The sequence below is a fragment of the Sardina pilchardus genome, chromosome 8 (genome assembly GCF_963854185.1).
Source record: "Sardina pilchardus chromosome 8, fSarPil1.1, whole genome shotgun sequence".
Taxonomy (NCBI): Eukaryota; Metazoa; Chordata; class Actinopteri; order Clupeiformes; family Clupeidae; genus Sardina; species Sardina pilchardus.
The window spans coordinates 31,272,418-31,288,097 of record NC_085001.1 but is presented as its reverse complement, the minus strand read 5'-3'; the positions used below and the strand labels follow the sequence as shown (position 1 = coordinate 31,288,097).

The following is a 15,680-nucleotide window of genomic DNA, read 5'->3' as shown; positions in this document are numbered from 1 at the left end:
TAGGACACCAAGCATAAGATCATTCTTGGCTACAAGAGTATTGAGGGCTGTCATTACACCTCTTAATGACTTAGATTTAGTTTGGATGATTGGAACTGCTCCACCAGGAGCAAATTCCACCCATTTCAGTTGTGTGGTCATTAAAATGCTTCTGTGATGACCAGTCCATCAAAAAGTAAAAATGATCAGATAGAATCTCAGAGCATATTACTGTGAATAGAAGCATCTGCCAAGTGAGTGAATGTTTATGTTACGTTAGCATCACAATCTACTGCAGTTTCCCTGTCTGTCCAGAAGGTGGAGATCAGTCCACACAGTCCTCTTCCATTCCTCTTCTTACAGTCTGTGTACAGACAGATACTCAAGCATGCCCATTTCTACTGCACCGAGGTCATGTCCTCCATCATTTATCTGCAGGTTTTGGATATTTCATTAAATGAGAATTGAGCTGATGACAACACAGATCCATGTTCACTGCACAGCATTGCATAGCATGGTATTTAGACATGTAGTTGTAGATACACATGCACTTAACCTACAATATGAGTTGCATTCCTAGATACAGTCTAATAGGAATGAGAATTGCCACAGATGTGGCGAAATGATACTGTACCGAAATCTGGGCCATGATACAATATTATGATATTTTTTCGTTTTACAGCAAGTTTACGCCCTTTACAATTTCTGCTGTGATACAAGATCAAAATTAGTTATTGTGAACCTTATAAAAAACAATGTTATTAGAGTATACATACCAAAATAAAATGTTGATCATAATACTGAATAAATTGCTCTTTCTAAAAACGGGACTGAATTAGTTCAAATTCAGGGAGTGTATTATTTGTCAGCAAATAATTGACAGCTCGCACAAAGAAAAATAAGTAAGTGAAGGGTATGGAGTGGCGGCACAAGCCCAAAGAAACGGGCAGGATGAACAACAGGGGTATGGGTAGGCTCACTACAGTTTGGGAGATTAGGGGGTGCAACACTGACAACTACTATTGCCTTGTTTCATCTACATGATCAAACATAGCCTATTAAAAAGAGAATAGGCTATTATCAAATAATAATTGTCACAACAGACTTTTTTATATTTGAGCCATGCAACAGGGGAGACAGGAGAGAGAAAGAAACGAGTTGTTTTTCCTGAAGAGGGAGAGAACAGGAGAGACCCACCTAAAAAGAGGGAAGGAAAAGAAGGAACAAGAGCAGATTCTTCCCCCATTTGCTCCCTCTGCCCTCCTCCAGTAAGCCCTGCAAATTCATTATCCTTATTTCCTTCATGTGATCTTACGCTATACTTCCTTGTTAGTCTACCGTAGTCTGGTTTTACATTCTCTCTCTCTCTCTATGTTGTGTATGTAGTATATGTAATATGTAATACATTTGTAACAGTTTAGTATATGTAAATAAATTCATTGTTGACCAAACTTACTTGTCAAGTGTTGGGCATGGCATGTAGCTCACTGCACATATGTAAACACATTCACAGTAAACACACACACATTCTCATCAGGACTCAAGGGCCTCCAGGTGAGACTCTCCAGTCAATCAACCCTTTAATCAGCCACTCCAACATAGGTCACTGTCCTCAAGTCTCTCTCTCTCTCTCTCTCTCTCTCTCTCTCTCTCTCTCTCTCTCTCTCTCTCTCTCTCTCTCTCTCTCTCTCTCTCTCTCTCTCTCTCTCTCTCTCTCTCTCTCTCCCTCCCACATCACTCTGTTGGTGACAAACATACACATAATTTTAGATATTAAAACAAAATTAGAAACCGCTTCACACACACTCGCACACATACACACAAAGTCACACGTTCAGACATTTGTACGCAAACACACACCCAGTGAGAGAGAGAGGCAGCAGGTGCTCCTTCTTGGGCCTTAATTACATGATCTCTGATTCCTCTAATTGATATGCTAATGAGTGTGTAATTAATGCAAGAGCAAAAACACCCGCACCCCTATTAATTAATGAATTTATTTGATCATATATGGCCTGCTTATTTACGCTGCAAGGCTTGCTGTGTGTGTGTGTGTGCGTGTGTGTGTGTGTCTGAATCTCAACTCCTGGAATCTTTCTCTTCAAAGAGGAAATCTTTCTTCTGCAGAAGAAAATGGAGCTGTCCTTTATTGCATGTAGCTGAATCTTCACCGCAGAAACATACACTAAAACCATACTTCTGAAGAAGCTAAAGTCTCTCTTGTTCAGAGTTGATTAAGATTATATATACACACAAACACACACACACACATACCATTCACACATCTGTCAGAGAGGCAGAAATAATATCATTAGAGTGACTAGAGCCTGCTTAACTAACCAATAAATACAAACACACACACACTCACCAGGGTGATGGATGATCCTAAAAGAAGCCAGGTCAATTAGTGTGTGCATTCTCCTCAGACACACAACTACAACACACACACACACACACACACACACACACACACACACACACACACACACAAAACTGTCACCCTGTCTGGGTTTAATTCATCAATCCAACAACTGCTTCTCAACACAGACACACAAACACTTTAAGCACATCAATACACACATGATTTGGTTTTATGTCCTGATACATTTACATGCTCAGGTGTTGTACTAGAGGTAAAAGCTTCGTTTTTAAGCATTTTGTCCTTGGTTTTCACGACTGTTAATACAGAGACACACACACACAGCCTCTCTCATTTCTTTCTCTTTGTGTGTGTGTGTGTGTGTATCTTACATTTAGAGGCTATCCCATGGGATTGCTCTGTCAGGCCCATCTGCCGGTCCTCTCTGCTGGCCTCAGGGGAGTGTGTGTGTGTATGTGTGTGTGTGTGCGTGTTTTTGTGTGTGCGTGGTTGTGTGTGTGCGCGTGCATGTGTGTGTGTGTGTGTGTGTGTGCGTGGACAGAGTCTCAGTAATTCTAATGGTCAGATACGATGGGAGTATGATTGGAAAGAGCTGTTTGTGGGTGTGTGTCTGTGTGTGTTTGTGTGTGTGTCAATGGGTCTTGTTCTTGGCAGTAACCTAAATTACCTCAACTCAGAGACATCTAGAAAAACAAATACACGTCCCCATACCTATATGAACACACACAAACACACACACATACACACACACAAACACGGGACTTTGGCTACTGAGCTAATTGGGTAGATTAACACAACACATCCCCTGAGATAAAGAGGGCAAGCTGGGGTATTTCAGACACACAAACACCCGGTCAGACACACACACAAAGCACACAAGGACACACACTTATTCATAGTCTTACACACATTTACAGCCCAGTGAAACTTACAGATTAATGTGAGTGGGACTCAGTAGTGCTTCTTTGTCCCTGGAGGTCCAGCCCACAGGACGGCTTAGCTGGAATCAGAGTTGTTGACGTTTATGTGAACTGTGATTACTGCCGTTGTCATACCTCTCATTGTAACAGTTATTAACAGGGCTCAGTGAGAGATGGTTACAACTCAGAGATCATTGGCAGTAAGTTAATGGCAGAATAACATGTACAAACTGCTTCTATTGTCAAAAGCCTTATTTTTAGGAGTTTGAACTGATTTGTAATTAATAATACATTGTATTTGTTTGTCCTACATCACACCTGAGCATACCAGCAAAAATTAAAAGTAATATGAACAGAATATGAAGAGGAAAAAATGACTAGTGTACTCTTTCAATCCTTTAAGAGTTTATCAGGTTGCTTCTAGAGATGAGGATTTTGTTTTCGGAAAACCACAAGGGAGGATTTTCTAAAGGGCCCTTCTCATGGGTGTTTGGTAATTGGTTTGATTGCCATTTTGAGTTGTGAGGAGCACATAAGTATCTTTTGGAAACAACAAGGAATTTAAATGAGTGAATGTGTGGATGTGGTCCTATAGATAACATTATGTGTTCTTCAGAACCGTCATGGCCACTGTGACAGTGTAGCTTAGTTTCACACTTTTAGAACTGTCTGACTCTTGGAGCTGATTGAGCTCAGATTACACACACAAATCAGACAAACCTGTGTTGGGGCACTGACCTGGGATCAGTCAGTAGTCGGATCCTTGTAATCAGATTGTCTGGCTGAGACAGCAACTGTCTTTGCGAGACCTCAATTTATACCTTGATATCAGCATGGTGTAACAGCCAAAGCTGCAGGGAGCAAACACACACACACACACACACACACACACACACACACACACACACACACACACACACACACACACACACAATTGAACAATTGCATACAGGACACACTAAAGCACACACAATTTGCACAGAGACACATAGACATAGGCTCAAGAACATAGACACACACACACACACACATACACACACACACACACACAAATGCAGACATGAACATATGGCTGCTGACAACAGAGTGGCATTTTACTTGTCAAATTAGCAACATGAAAGAGAGAGGAAGGAGGAGGGGGTCACAAACACAGAAACAGTCTAAAACGAAGCAAGAGAGACAACAAGGCAGTGAGAAAAGTGAGGAACTGGAATTCAAAACAGCTTGAAGGGTTTTATGATCATTGGAAAATGGCAAACTCTGACACAAACACACACACACACACACACACACACACACACACACACACACACAAAGACAGAGCGAGTATAACATCTACAAATACAAATACTTCTTAGAGTTGCATTATTGGCATGGTTGTCATGTGCTGGATTAAGATCGTGAGCAAAAGAAGAGCCTCATTAACTAATGTCCTAATTACTCTCATATACACCAGCACACACATTCAGCCTAATTACTGCAGCTTCTCCCTACATGCTACTGTATATGTGTATGCAGTTATGCATGTTTGTGTCTGTATGCATGTATTTATGAAGGGGTGCAGTCATACTATTTTATTCATTTGAGATCTGTTGACGGACAAAGTAATGCAGTTTCTCTTTCAGAGAAAAAACAACCAGATATCCCATGGTTCATAATACATATTCAAATACTCAAGACATACTTGTGTGTGTGTGTGTGTGTGTGTGTGTGTGTATTGGGGGTGTTAAACACAAACAAGGTGTGCGAGTGCATGGAATTTTATTTTTCTTTGGACAGATATGTGAGGCCATCGGGATGCTGTGAGCAGCAGACACTGGACAAACATAGTAAAAGTCAGAGTTGTATCAAAACCAGATTTGTCTTCTTTAACATATCACAGGTGTGGAAATATCTGACTGGACGGATGCACTATAGGAGCTATATCCCCATTATTTAAGCAGGATGACTACAAAGTCCTCTGTGACATTACAGGACAAGAACAAAGAAAAAGATCCTTGTTAAGTTACTATGATCTCATCACATTCTGCTAAATTATTATGATATCACAATCTGCTTCACAATGAGGATGTTGTCCAATTCTTCAGATCATTAATAAGTCATCACATTCTGCATCACCATTATGATTTCATTTCATTATGCTAGACCAGTATTATGTCAACACACTGTCATTCATGTAATGGCAACATGGCAACACTTATTGTTTTGTCATTACTGTATATTCTGAAAGACCATTATGAGGTTACAATGTGCAGCTTGGCTGGAGTAAGAGGTGAGCAGTCAAGGGTCATGATCTTTGTGTTTCCCTCTGGGATACATTACATCGTTCTTAGGTAAAATAAAGGAAATGAGAGTAACAAGACAATACATCAACAACAACAATTGCAAGAGCATTAACAATAATAATAATAATAATAATAATAATTATAATTATAATAATAGTAATAATAACAATAGTAACAAAATGACAAAAAAATGCAATAAAATGGTCATAATTATATGAATTACAAAAAGGCTTATATTATTTCTAAAACTATCATAATAACTTATATAGTTTGTTTGTTTTTTCTTAAATAAATCCTTATATGAAGTAATTTATGTCAACCCTGGATTTCGAGTCCTGTAGACTCATGAAAGAAGTCTCTTGCAGTGAAATGTGTCTCTTGCAAAGAACCTGCTACTGCAAAAATAATTAGGTAACACATGTTGGATGTTTGTGTGTGTTTGTGTGTGTGTACATATGCGTGTGTGTGTGTGTGTGTGTGTGTATGTGAAAGTGAATGTGTACTGATGTTGAAGGAGGAAGAAACATGGCAGCTTCTTTGCAAGATGCAAGAAGCAGATTCATAGTTTATCTTCTCACATGCCCAGAACCCCCTTTTACTGTGGTTACATCAACCGTGTGCTTCAGTCACAGAGACTCGGAGAGCCTTTTGCAGGTTCCACTGCATTCTGCTGGCTTCTCTCTGAGGAATGTCTGGAGATTTAGAAAGGCCTCTGGGATTTGTTGACAGGCAGTGATGTTCGAAGTGTGCCTGCAGCCCTGAGCCTAGGCTGGCTGTAGAGTTTGTGATTGGTCAGGGCTGTTGCTGAGAAAGAGATGATTGGTTCTTCTTTACATGGGTGGCACCACCAGGCCAGTCATTGCTGCTGAGAGAATAGAATACGGCGTTTGAGTTGCATATACATAAATGGAACATATATACTTTTTGTCTGTTATTTGTGTGCATCTTATTTTATGACTGTCTAAATAGACATGAGAGCAGAAAGTATGTAGGGATTTAATGTGGATGTCCTGTATGTGTGCTTAACTGTGTGTGTGTCTGTGTATCCATAAGTGATCACAAGTGTGTGCTAGACTGTGTGTATGTATGTGTGTGTGTGCACACGTGCAATGGTCAAGATCGGATCTTTCTGCCTCTGTCGGTGTGTGTGCTTGACTATGTCTACAGTGTGTAGTTTGTGTGCGTGTCTACAGTATATGTGTGTGTGTGTGTGTGTGTGTGTGTGTGTGTGAGTGTGTGTGTGTGTGCATGTGTGTGTGTGCACTGGACTATATGAGCATGTTACCTCTGAAGCTGTTGCCAGAGCTGGGGCACACAGGGGAGGGGGAGCCCTGGGGGCGGAGGACCGGGGCGAAGGCGCTCTTCTGTTTGGCTGAGGAGGAGGAGGTGGGGAAGGAGGAGAACGGCAGCAGGGAGGAGGACGAGCCCGACCCGGGGACTGGACTAGATGGCATCACTGGGACATGGGGAAAAAAAACTACAATTAGAAAAGGGGATAACAGACTGGGATTATAAAATCGTTTTCATTTCAATGAGATACAGTGGGTATAGTAAGTATTCACACCCATGCTAAAGTTGACTAAAAAGAGGAATATAAAATCATCTTTTGAGAATTGATTGTAATGCCTTAATTCAAAAAATGAGTAAAAATAAAACCGTTGAGGACACTAATTTTCTTTGTGATTGAAGAATGTATCGTAAATAGATAAATGTTCTTCCTTAAATACAGGTTGCATAAGTATTCAACCCCTATGTTAAATTCCCATAGGAGCAGGAGGATTTTTTATATGTTTTTATTTTTTAAAGGCCAGCTATTTCATGGATCCAGGATATTATGCATCCTGATAAAGTTCCCTTGGCCTTTGGAATTAAAATAGCCCCACATCATCACATACCCTTCACCATAGCTAGAGATTGGCATGGTGCTTTTTACAGTTAGCCAATTAGCCTGTTTGATGCTCATTGAGCTCAATGCAAATCAAACAGGCTAATAGGCTAACTGGAAAAAGCACCATGCCAATCTCTATCTATGGTGAAGGGTAAGTGATGATGTGGGGCTATTTTAATTTCAAAGGCCAAGGGAACTTTATCAGGATGCATAATATCCTGGATCCATGAAATAGCTGGCCTTTAAAAATAAAAACATATAAAAAATCCTCCTGCTCCTATGGGAATTTAACATAGGGGTTGAATACTTATGCAACCTGTATTTAAGGAAGAACATTTATCTATTTATGATACATTCTTCAATCACAAAGAAAATTAGTGTCCTTAGCGGTTTGATTTTTACTCATTTTTTGAATTAAGGCATTACAATCAATTCTCAAAAGATGATTTTATATTCCTCTTCTTAGTCAACTTTAGCATGGGTGTGAATACTTACTATACCCACTGTACTTGTCTGGCTCCTCACGATACACAAACATTCCCAGTCAGTGATGAAAAGGACTGAATTCTAAATCAGAAGTGGCTATGGTAAACAGTTGTAGCAACGCCTTCAAGAAAGAAAATAACCAAACAATTTTCAAGTCTTTCAGCCCTTCACAGCACCTCAAAACGTGCCAGTCCATGTTTGACACAACATTTAGCTGATGTGTCATCAGGCAAATAGATCAGCCACTGGTCCTATCATTTGCCGATAGCTTGATATCAGTCAACAAGGAAACTATCAGCTGATCCTGCGATTAGGCTGATATATCATAGCACCCCTAAAACGCACAGCAGTATAGTATGGGACGCCAACAGAGAGAGAGAGAGGGACAGAACACTGGATGAAGAGTAGAATACTTACTGCCGTAAGGGGAAGCTGATGGTGAGGCGTTACTGAACCCCGGCGACCCTGGCACTCCGAGGCTGCTCATGGGCACAGCGCTGTAGCCACCACCCATGCCACCGCTGCCGTAGCCTGACTGCTGGGGCGTGGAGGCGGAGGGGTACCCCCGTGGAGAGAGGCTGCTGGAGTTACGCATGTAGCCTGTGGAGTAAGAAGATGGAGAAAGAATTACGCTATTGTCCTCTAAAAGCACATTTCTACTACTACTATCACTACTGTTCCTCTTACATTCCACATAACTGTTACTGCATGTATGTGCACGTGTAGTGTACAGTATATTGACTGGCTTTACAGTTCCTTTGGGTGACAGTGCCAAAACAACATCAGAAGTACATCAGAATTGAGCATTGCATGTGTTCTTCGTTCTGATGTGATTATGATATGGTATTTGATGTGTCTGCACTAGTTGGATATTGTATATGTTTTGTGTGTGGTAGGGACGTCTTTCTCTGTGTATGTATGTGTATATCAGTGTCTCTCCTCACCCTGGCTGGCGCTCTGTGGTTCGGGTACGCTGATGCCCAGCTGAGGCGGCGGGTAGGAGCTGATGCCCATCACACTGCCATGGGCGGGCGAGGAGGGCAGAGCCTGCAGCTGACTGTGAGGTCGCGGAACACTGTAGAGAGCCTCCGCTATGTCCGCAGCCCGTTTCAGCAGCATGTCCTACACACACACACACACACACACACATACAGAGATATGTCAGACAGTATGAAGGTGCCATGCATTAAGCAAGAGTCAGAGTGTCTCAAGTGGCTGGAAGTGTGTAATAGCATTTTCGTCCACAACATTGCTAGCTGAAGCTGATGAGCAGTAGTACCTGATTACTGTGGGGATTCCCGTACAGTGCCTCCACCAGATCTGCTGCTCTCTTCAACAGCATCTCCTGCACACAGAGGAAACAAATCAGTGAGTACAGGTAGAGTATGCGTATGCATGTGCCCGTGTTTGTGTGGACCGTACGTTTGTTGACAAAAGCAAGAGAGTGGATGTGATGTGCAAGGATGTGAATCTGTGTGTGTGTGTTGTATGCTCACCTTTGCTAGTTTGTCTGGGTCTCCTGGGTGTCTGGGAATGACTTTCTGCAGCCTCTGGAAGCCGTAGTCTATGGTGGGCTCATTCAGTGCTGTATGAACACACACGATACACATACGAGGATTAAGCAACACACTTCTCACATGCTTGTGTCTCCACAGGGCAGATACAGAGAGGGTGCCGTAGTACCTGTGTAGATGAAGCGTCCTGGCGCCCCTTTGCAGAACTGCTTTGACTTGTAGGACAGTGTGACCTCCACGACCCCGGGGATGTGGCGCGGAGGCGTCTGCACCCGGATGGCGTGAGGAGTGATGAGCTGAGAGAGAGAGAGAGAGAGGGGAGAGAGACAGCACTGTAAGTCAGCTGGTGAAACACACCTGGGGTAGACTTCTCTGACTAAAAGCCAACCATTCAGGTACAAATAACAGAATCATTTTTGTACACAACTATTCTATATCAGATTTGAAGAAAATCCTTGAACTTCACTTGAGTCAGCAAATACTAATAAACATGAGCTCAAAATGTTGAATAAATGTGCTGAGCCTTGTATAGTTCCGTAGTGATGTGATCTGTGTGAGCATGATGATGTGATTCCTTACAGCGTGGCCTCGGGATTGATGTTGTTGGATGGTGTCAGTGATTGGGTAAATGCAGTGGACAGTGGGGTCAGTGTTGGGTGAGATGAAGTGTAGTCGTTGTGCGAGATCTGTCCATCGGCCCCTACCTCACTCCACACCAGCATGCTGCCAAACACCACCTGCAGACCGTCGAAGAAGTTCTCCCCGATCACGATCACCATGGCACCGCCTGTGGTCCAGCCTTCGCTCGGACTGATGGCCTTTATACAGGGCGTGGCTGCTGGGGAAGGACACGGTGAGAGGAAATAATGAAGGTAAATGAGCAGATGAATTATATCACTTAGAAATGTCAAAAGGGTGGTTATGAAGTTACACTGTCTTCCTATGAACTGGGCTACAAGTAACACTTTCCTGTAATGCTGCTGGTAGTGGTCACTGTAGGATCTTACAGATTAAATGTGCTGGTCAAAAGGGGGATGATTAAAGCAGGCGTTGCTGAGGCCTCTGCACTCACCGTACTCCATGCTGTTCTCCATCGATTCAGACGGATCCAGCCTCCGCGCGCGGCGCCCATGTTTGGAGTTGTTGTGCACAAACATGTTGTCTGAGATGGCCAGGACTGGCCCGTCTACATTCACAGTAGTGGAGAGCACCACCTGGAGCAGACAGAGGACAGAGATGAGTTGAGAGCACCGAAAAGGTGTGTGTGTGTGTGTGTGTGTGTGTGTGTGTGTGTGTGTGCACACAACCAGTGCCTCCCAGTTTTCGTTTTTCTCTCCCTTTTCCTATTCTCCACCTCGGCAGCCCTACACACATTCTGTCTGACAGCTCACATATGGAGGGGATCTATGTATCTCCGCCAGAGAAAGGACCTGATATATTGTGTGTGTGGGTGCGTGCATGTGTGTGTGTGTGTGTAAGGCAGGGAGAGGAAAAATGTGTGTGGGAGAGAGGAAAGGTGTGCGTATGTGCACATGTGTGCATGTTTGTGTGCATGTAATGTACAATACAACATTGCAACTAGAGACCAAACCAAAACACTGCAAAAAGTTTGTAAAACACTCATGCATTTGTGAATGCACTTGTGCCCAGCTGTGTGTGTTTCAGTGAGTGTAGCTCAAGTGTGAGTGTGTGTGTGTGTGTGTGTGTGTGTGTGTGTGTGTGTGTGTGTGTGTCCATGCATACACGTGGGTAAATAGATGTAAATCATCAGAGCAGCAGGCTCCTGTCCTTGGCCTGCAGGAGGTGAGAGCCTCAGAGGGAGAAAGAGAGAGGGAGAGAGAGAGGGAGGGAGCGGAAGCAGGCAGAGGAAGGAGGGAGAGGGGGATGCCAGACAGAGCCCCTGGTGGAGGGAGACAGCAGCAGGAAGTGAGGCGGGAGTGTCCCCTGTGAGCACTTCCTGGGTCACAGAGCCTGACCTCCCCATCTGGAGCCAATCACTCAACTCCTGGCAACACACATTCAGACACACACACACACACACACACACACACACACATACACATGCACCCACACTATTCCTGTCAACTTTCTAAAACACCTCAACTGACTTCCTGCTCCCTATATCCGTCTTTCTCCTTCTGTTCATCTCTCCATCCCTCACCACAACTACAAATGTCAATATGATGCATTACACACGCACACACATACACACACACACATATGCACACAAGCACAAACACACAGACAAATATACTGAGTCCATACCTGAAATCTTCGCATATCGCGGGGGTTTCCTGCCGTCTTCAGACAGTTCTGGTTGCATTTTAAGAAGAACTTCAAGAAAAACCTGAGAGAGACACATAGGCAGAGAGGGACAGAACAGATGAGAGTGAGAATGTCTTTCCACAACAGTGTGCATTGTCCCCTATGGAACACCGAAATCTCAGTATTCATCTATACACAAGAAGCAGCAGCATCAGAAACAACTACTGCTGCTGGGAATATGCCCTTCAAACATTACTGCTGCCTTTCAATGTATTTTCTTTCGCCTCTCTACCTATGAGTGTGTGTGTGTGTGTGTGTGTGTGTGTGTGTGTGTGTGTGTGTGTGTGTGTGTGTGTGTGTGTGTGTGTGTGTGCGTGCATGTGAGATGTGGGTGTTTCTTCTTGTAGTATTGCACTCGTAAAGTCTACTATAGGCTATAATATATACAGTACTATTGCATATAGTGAGTGAGTGTGTGTGTGTGTGTGCGATAGAGAGAGAGAGTTGTATGTGTGTGTGTGTGTGTGTGTGTGTGTGTGTATTTCGCTGCATCTTTCCTGAACAGAGGAGTGAAGACATGAGAGGGGACCCATGGGGACCGCGCTATCCCACAATACCTTGCCCAGGCCCCTTGGGAGGAGCACAGCAGAGAGGACAGCCTGAGCTCACACTCACCAAGAAAGATGCTGTTTCCATGGGGTGTGTGTGTGTGTGTGTGTGTGTGTGTGTGTGTGTGTGTACACTGTGTTCCTATGTATGTGTGTACATACCTCATCCTTATTCAGTGCTACAGTATGTTTATACCCTCGGTGTATGTAAAAGCACACTCGTGTTGGTAGGTGTGTGTATGTGCGTTGGTGTGTGTGAGGGTCGCGAGGCGTTTTAGATCGCCTCACACGTATGAACAGATGTGGCCACATATAAAAGCACTAAGAAGAGAGGGAAGAGGAGAGGAGAGACGGGGGAAGGGGATGTTGGGGGGAAGAAGAGAGAGATAGAGGGGGAGAGGAGGAGAGAGGGATAGAGGGGGAGTGGGGGAAGAGAGGAAGAGGGAGAGTCCCTGGAGTACTCGGTCCGGCAGTGGGGCCCGCTGCTATGGCAACCCAGCACTGCCGCAATCCCAAAGTCCCCAGTGCAAAGAGGGAGAGAGAGAGAGAGTGAGGGAAAGAGGGAGAGAGAGAGAGAGAGGGAGGGAAAGAAGAGGTGGAAGGAATGAATGCAGTCATGGGGAACACATTCCAACGGAAAGAGAGAGGAGAGAAGGAGAGTACTGAGAAGAGGTTGAACTTCAAACTTTGAAAAGAGGAGTTCAGGGGGCAGGGGACGGTGAGGGGAGCAGGACCGAGAGAGGGACACCGCTCACAGGCAGAGAGAGGGAGGAGACTGACCATAGGAGAGGAAGTGGAATTGGTTAGCATTAGGAGAATGTGAGTGAGTGAGTGAGTGTGTGTGTGTGTGTGTGTGTGTGTGTGTGTGTGTGTGTGTGTGTGACAGTGAGACTGTATGAATGTGATGTGTATGAGTGTGAGAACTTGACCTTCTACTGCAGATGCTCCATAGAGAGCTCTAATCTCTGCCCCATATCTGAGCTAACATGAGAAACATGAGAAACACACACACACACACACACACACACACACACACACACACACTAGTCCTTTTCATGTTCTATAAAGCATTTTCAAATGTGTCTTCCTAGTTCACAGTGAATTACAAGAATCCTTCAACTCTTCCTCTATTGCTCTCACACAGACACTCACTATCTCTCTTTCTCTCTCTCTCTCGCTCACACACACACACACACACACACACACACACACACACACTCACACTCACACTCACACTCACACAAACACACACACACACACACACACGTTGTCTCTCCTCACTTCATCTCTGTGGGAGCTGGTTTAGCTTTAGGAGGATCAATATTGTTGTTGGCAACAAGAGGTTGTGATTTATCAGCATGAGAAGACCTCTGCACTCGGACCCTGTGTGTGTGTGTGTGTGTGTGTGTGTGTGTGTGTGTGTGTGTTGGAAATGTTCTCTCTCTCTCTCTCCGTGTCATTCAATCTGTCTTTACCCAGGCGTTCCCTCTCCAGGTATCTTAGTAGTTCCTCATTTGCCCATTTTCTGCTTCTGCTATATAGTGGCCTTCTGTGGCATTATAAATGTGTAATAGGACATGAATAACCATGTTATAACATTCCAGCAGGTCAAGTCAGTGTGACTGTCCCCTGGCCTACGCTAATGTACTTTGTGCTTTCTGCGTCGTCGGCCATCATAATTCATCCGTATGCACATGCATGCCCACATATCCGCGCACACACACACTCGCACACACGGAGAGAGAGGTGGGGGCGGGGGACAGAGAAAGAAAGAGGGAGAAAGAGTACAGAAATAAGGAAGAAAAAGTGTGAGACAAAAAGACGAGGGAGAATAAAAGAGAAACTAGAGGGGAAAGAGGTAAAATGAGAAAAAGTGTGATGCTAACATTGGCCAGCATTAGCATGCATTAGTTGCTTCCTCCGACCCACTTAGCATGCAAATCTCTCGACCACAGCACACACACCTTCTGCCTCACACACACTCACTGCATTATAATTAGACCAATCTTGCATAATTAATTAGGATGCCAGGACCCCCTCCTCCCCAACACCTCCTCACCCCCACCCCCCACTCTCATCTGCTGCGGTCTGGGGAAAGTTTTAATATCCTGCCTGTTTGTTCATCAGGGTGATATTTACAGAAAAAGGTGTGTGTCTGTGTGGCTCTCTCTGTGTGTGCTTGTGTTTTTGTGTGTGTTTTTTTGTTTAAGTGTGTGTGTGTGTGTGTGTGTGTGTGTGTGTGTGTGTGTTTTGAGAGAGACAATGTGTATGCATACAAGCATGTTTTTGTGTGTACAGTATGCTCTGTCTGAGTTTGTATGTGTCTATCATGGTGTTTGGACCCATAAAACAAATCATATGCAGTTTTGTCTCAGCTGGGTGTATGAGAGCATATGTTACTTTTATTGCAAAATAACTTAAATTCATTCATCTAAAATGCACACAAATGTGTTCATTCACATTCAGACACACATCTGTCGGTTTTCTTTTTCATCTGAGAGCTGCTGCTGTCTCTCTGTCTTCCTTCAGAAAAGACTGGCAGGACACACAAATAGAAAGAAGGCCAGCACTGAAGCCTGGGGATCGATTAACACGCCTGCCCAGTGGGAAGCCCCCATTCCAGGCCTCCCAGTTAAGCCCACCTGCCTTCACAGCCGTGGCCCGACAGAAGTTCTCAGCAGGCGCACTGCTACTGCTACTTGACACACATGCTTTAACTGACACACACAAACACACACGCGAACACACACGCGCGCGCATGCACGCATGCACACTCACACACACACATAGACACACACAAATGCTATAGCTGATAACTCTTTTAAACGCACCTGACTACAAGAATCACATCTCAATGTTCCTCTTTTTTCCTAGTATCTCACTCACTCTCTCACACACCCACACACACTCACACACACACACACCTAATAAGACAAACAGATGACGTACACTTTCAAAGTAAAGGAAACAAATGCAGGTGTACAGTAATGCACAAACGTGATACATCTATCTACAAACACCCTAACACACACATGAATGACGACTTACTCACCACAAGCTGTCAATCACTGCTTGCTGGTATTGTTACCTGGAGACCAAAGCAAAGTCTCTCTCTCTCTCTCTCTCTCCTCTCCCTCTCTCTCTCTCTCTCTCTCTCTCTCTCCTTTCTCTCTATCTATCTATATCACATTACCTCTCATTTCCAACGACAGCAACTTCAAACTAAAACTTTTCCACAGCTGACTACAGTAACAGGTTTAAAACCTTAATCACTGCTAAAAACACCATGAAAAAGATGAGTGTGTGTGTGAGCTTGTAGTCCATCTAAGTGTGTCAGAATAAGAGCGAACTATTA

General features: G+C 43.9%; 1 protein-coding gene across 2 annotated transcripts in view; it reads right to left on the bottom strand.

Annotated features, from left to right (window-relative positions):
• Positions 1-5,919: 5,919 nt before the first annotated feature.
• Positions 5,920-15,680, bottom strand: part of ebf2 (EBF transcription factor 2) — a 23,029-nt gene continuing 13,268 nt past the window's right edge. The window contains exons 7-16 of one of the 2 annotated variants that reach the window (XM_062543603.1): positions 11,718-11,799; positions 10,525-10,666; positions 10,157-10,287; positions 9,622-9,748; positions 9,435-9,523; positions 9,218-9,283; positions 8,883-9,060; positions 8,356-8,538; positions 6,850-7,020; positions 5,920-6,429 (exon numbers count right to left, since the gene is read on the bottom strand). In XM_062543603.1, the coding sequence (XP_062399587.1) occupies positions 6,395-6,429; positions 6,850-7,020; positions 8,356-8,538; positions 8,883-9,060; positions 9,218-9,283; positions 9,435-9,523; positions 9,622-9,748; positions 10,157-10,287; positions 10,525-10,666; positions 11,718-11,799 (1,204 nt within the window). In that variant the 3' untranslated portion in view covers positions 5,920-6,394. The remainder of the gene's footprint in view (positions 6,430-6,849; positions 7,021-8,355; positions 8,539-8,882; positions 9,061-9,217; positions 9,284-9,434; positions 9,524-9,621; positions 9,749-10,156; positions 10,288-10,524; positions 10,667-11,717; positions 11,800-15,680) is intronic. The other variant, XM_062543604.1, reaches the window with a different exon arrangement.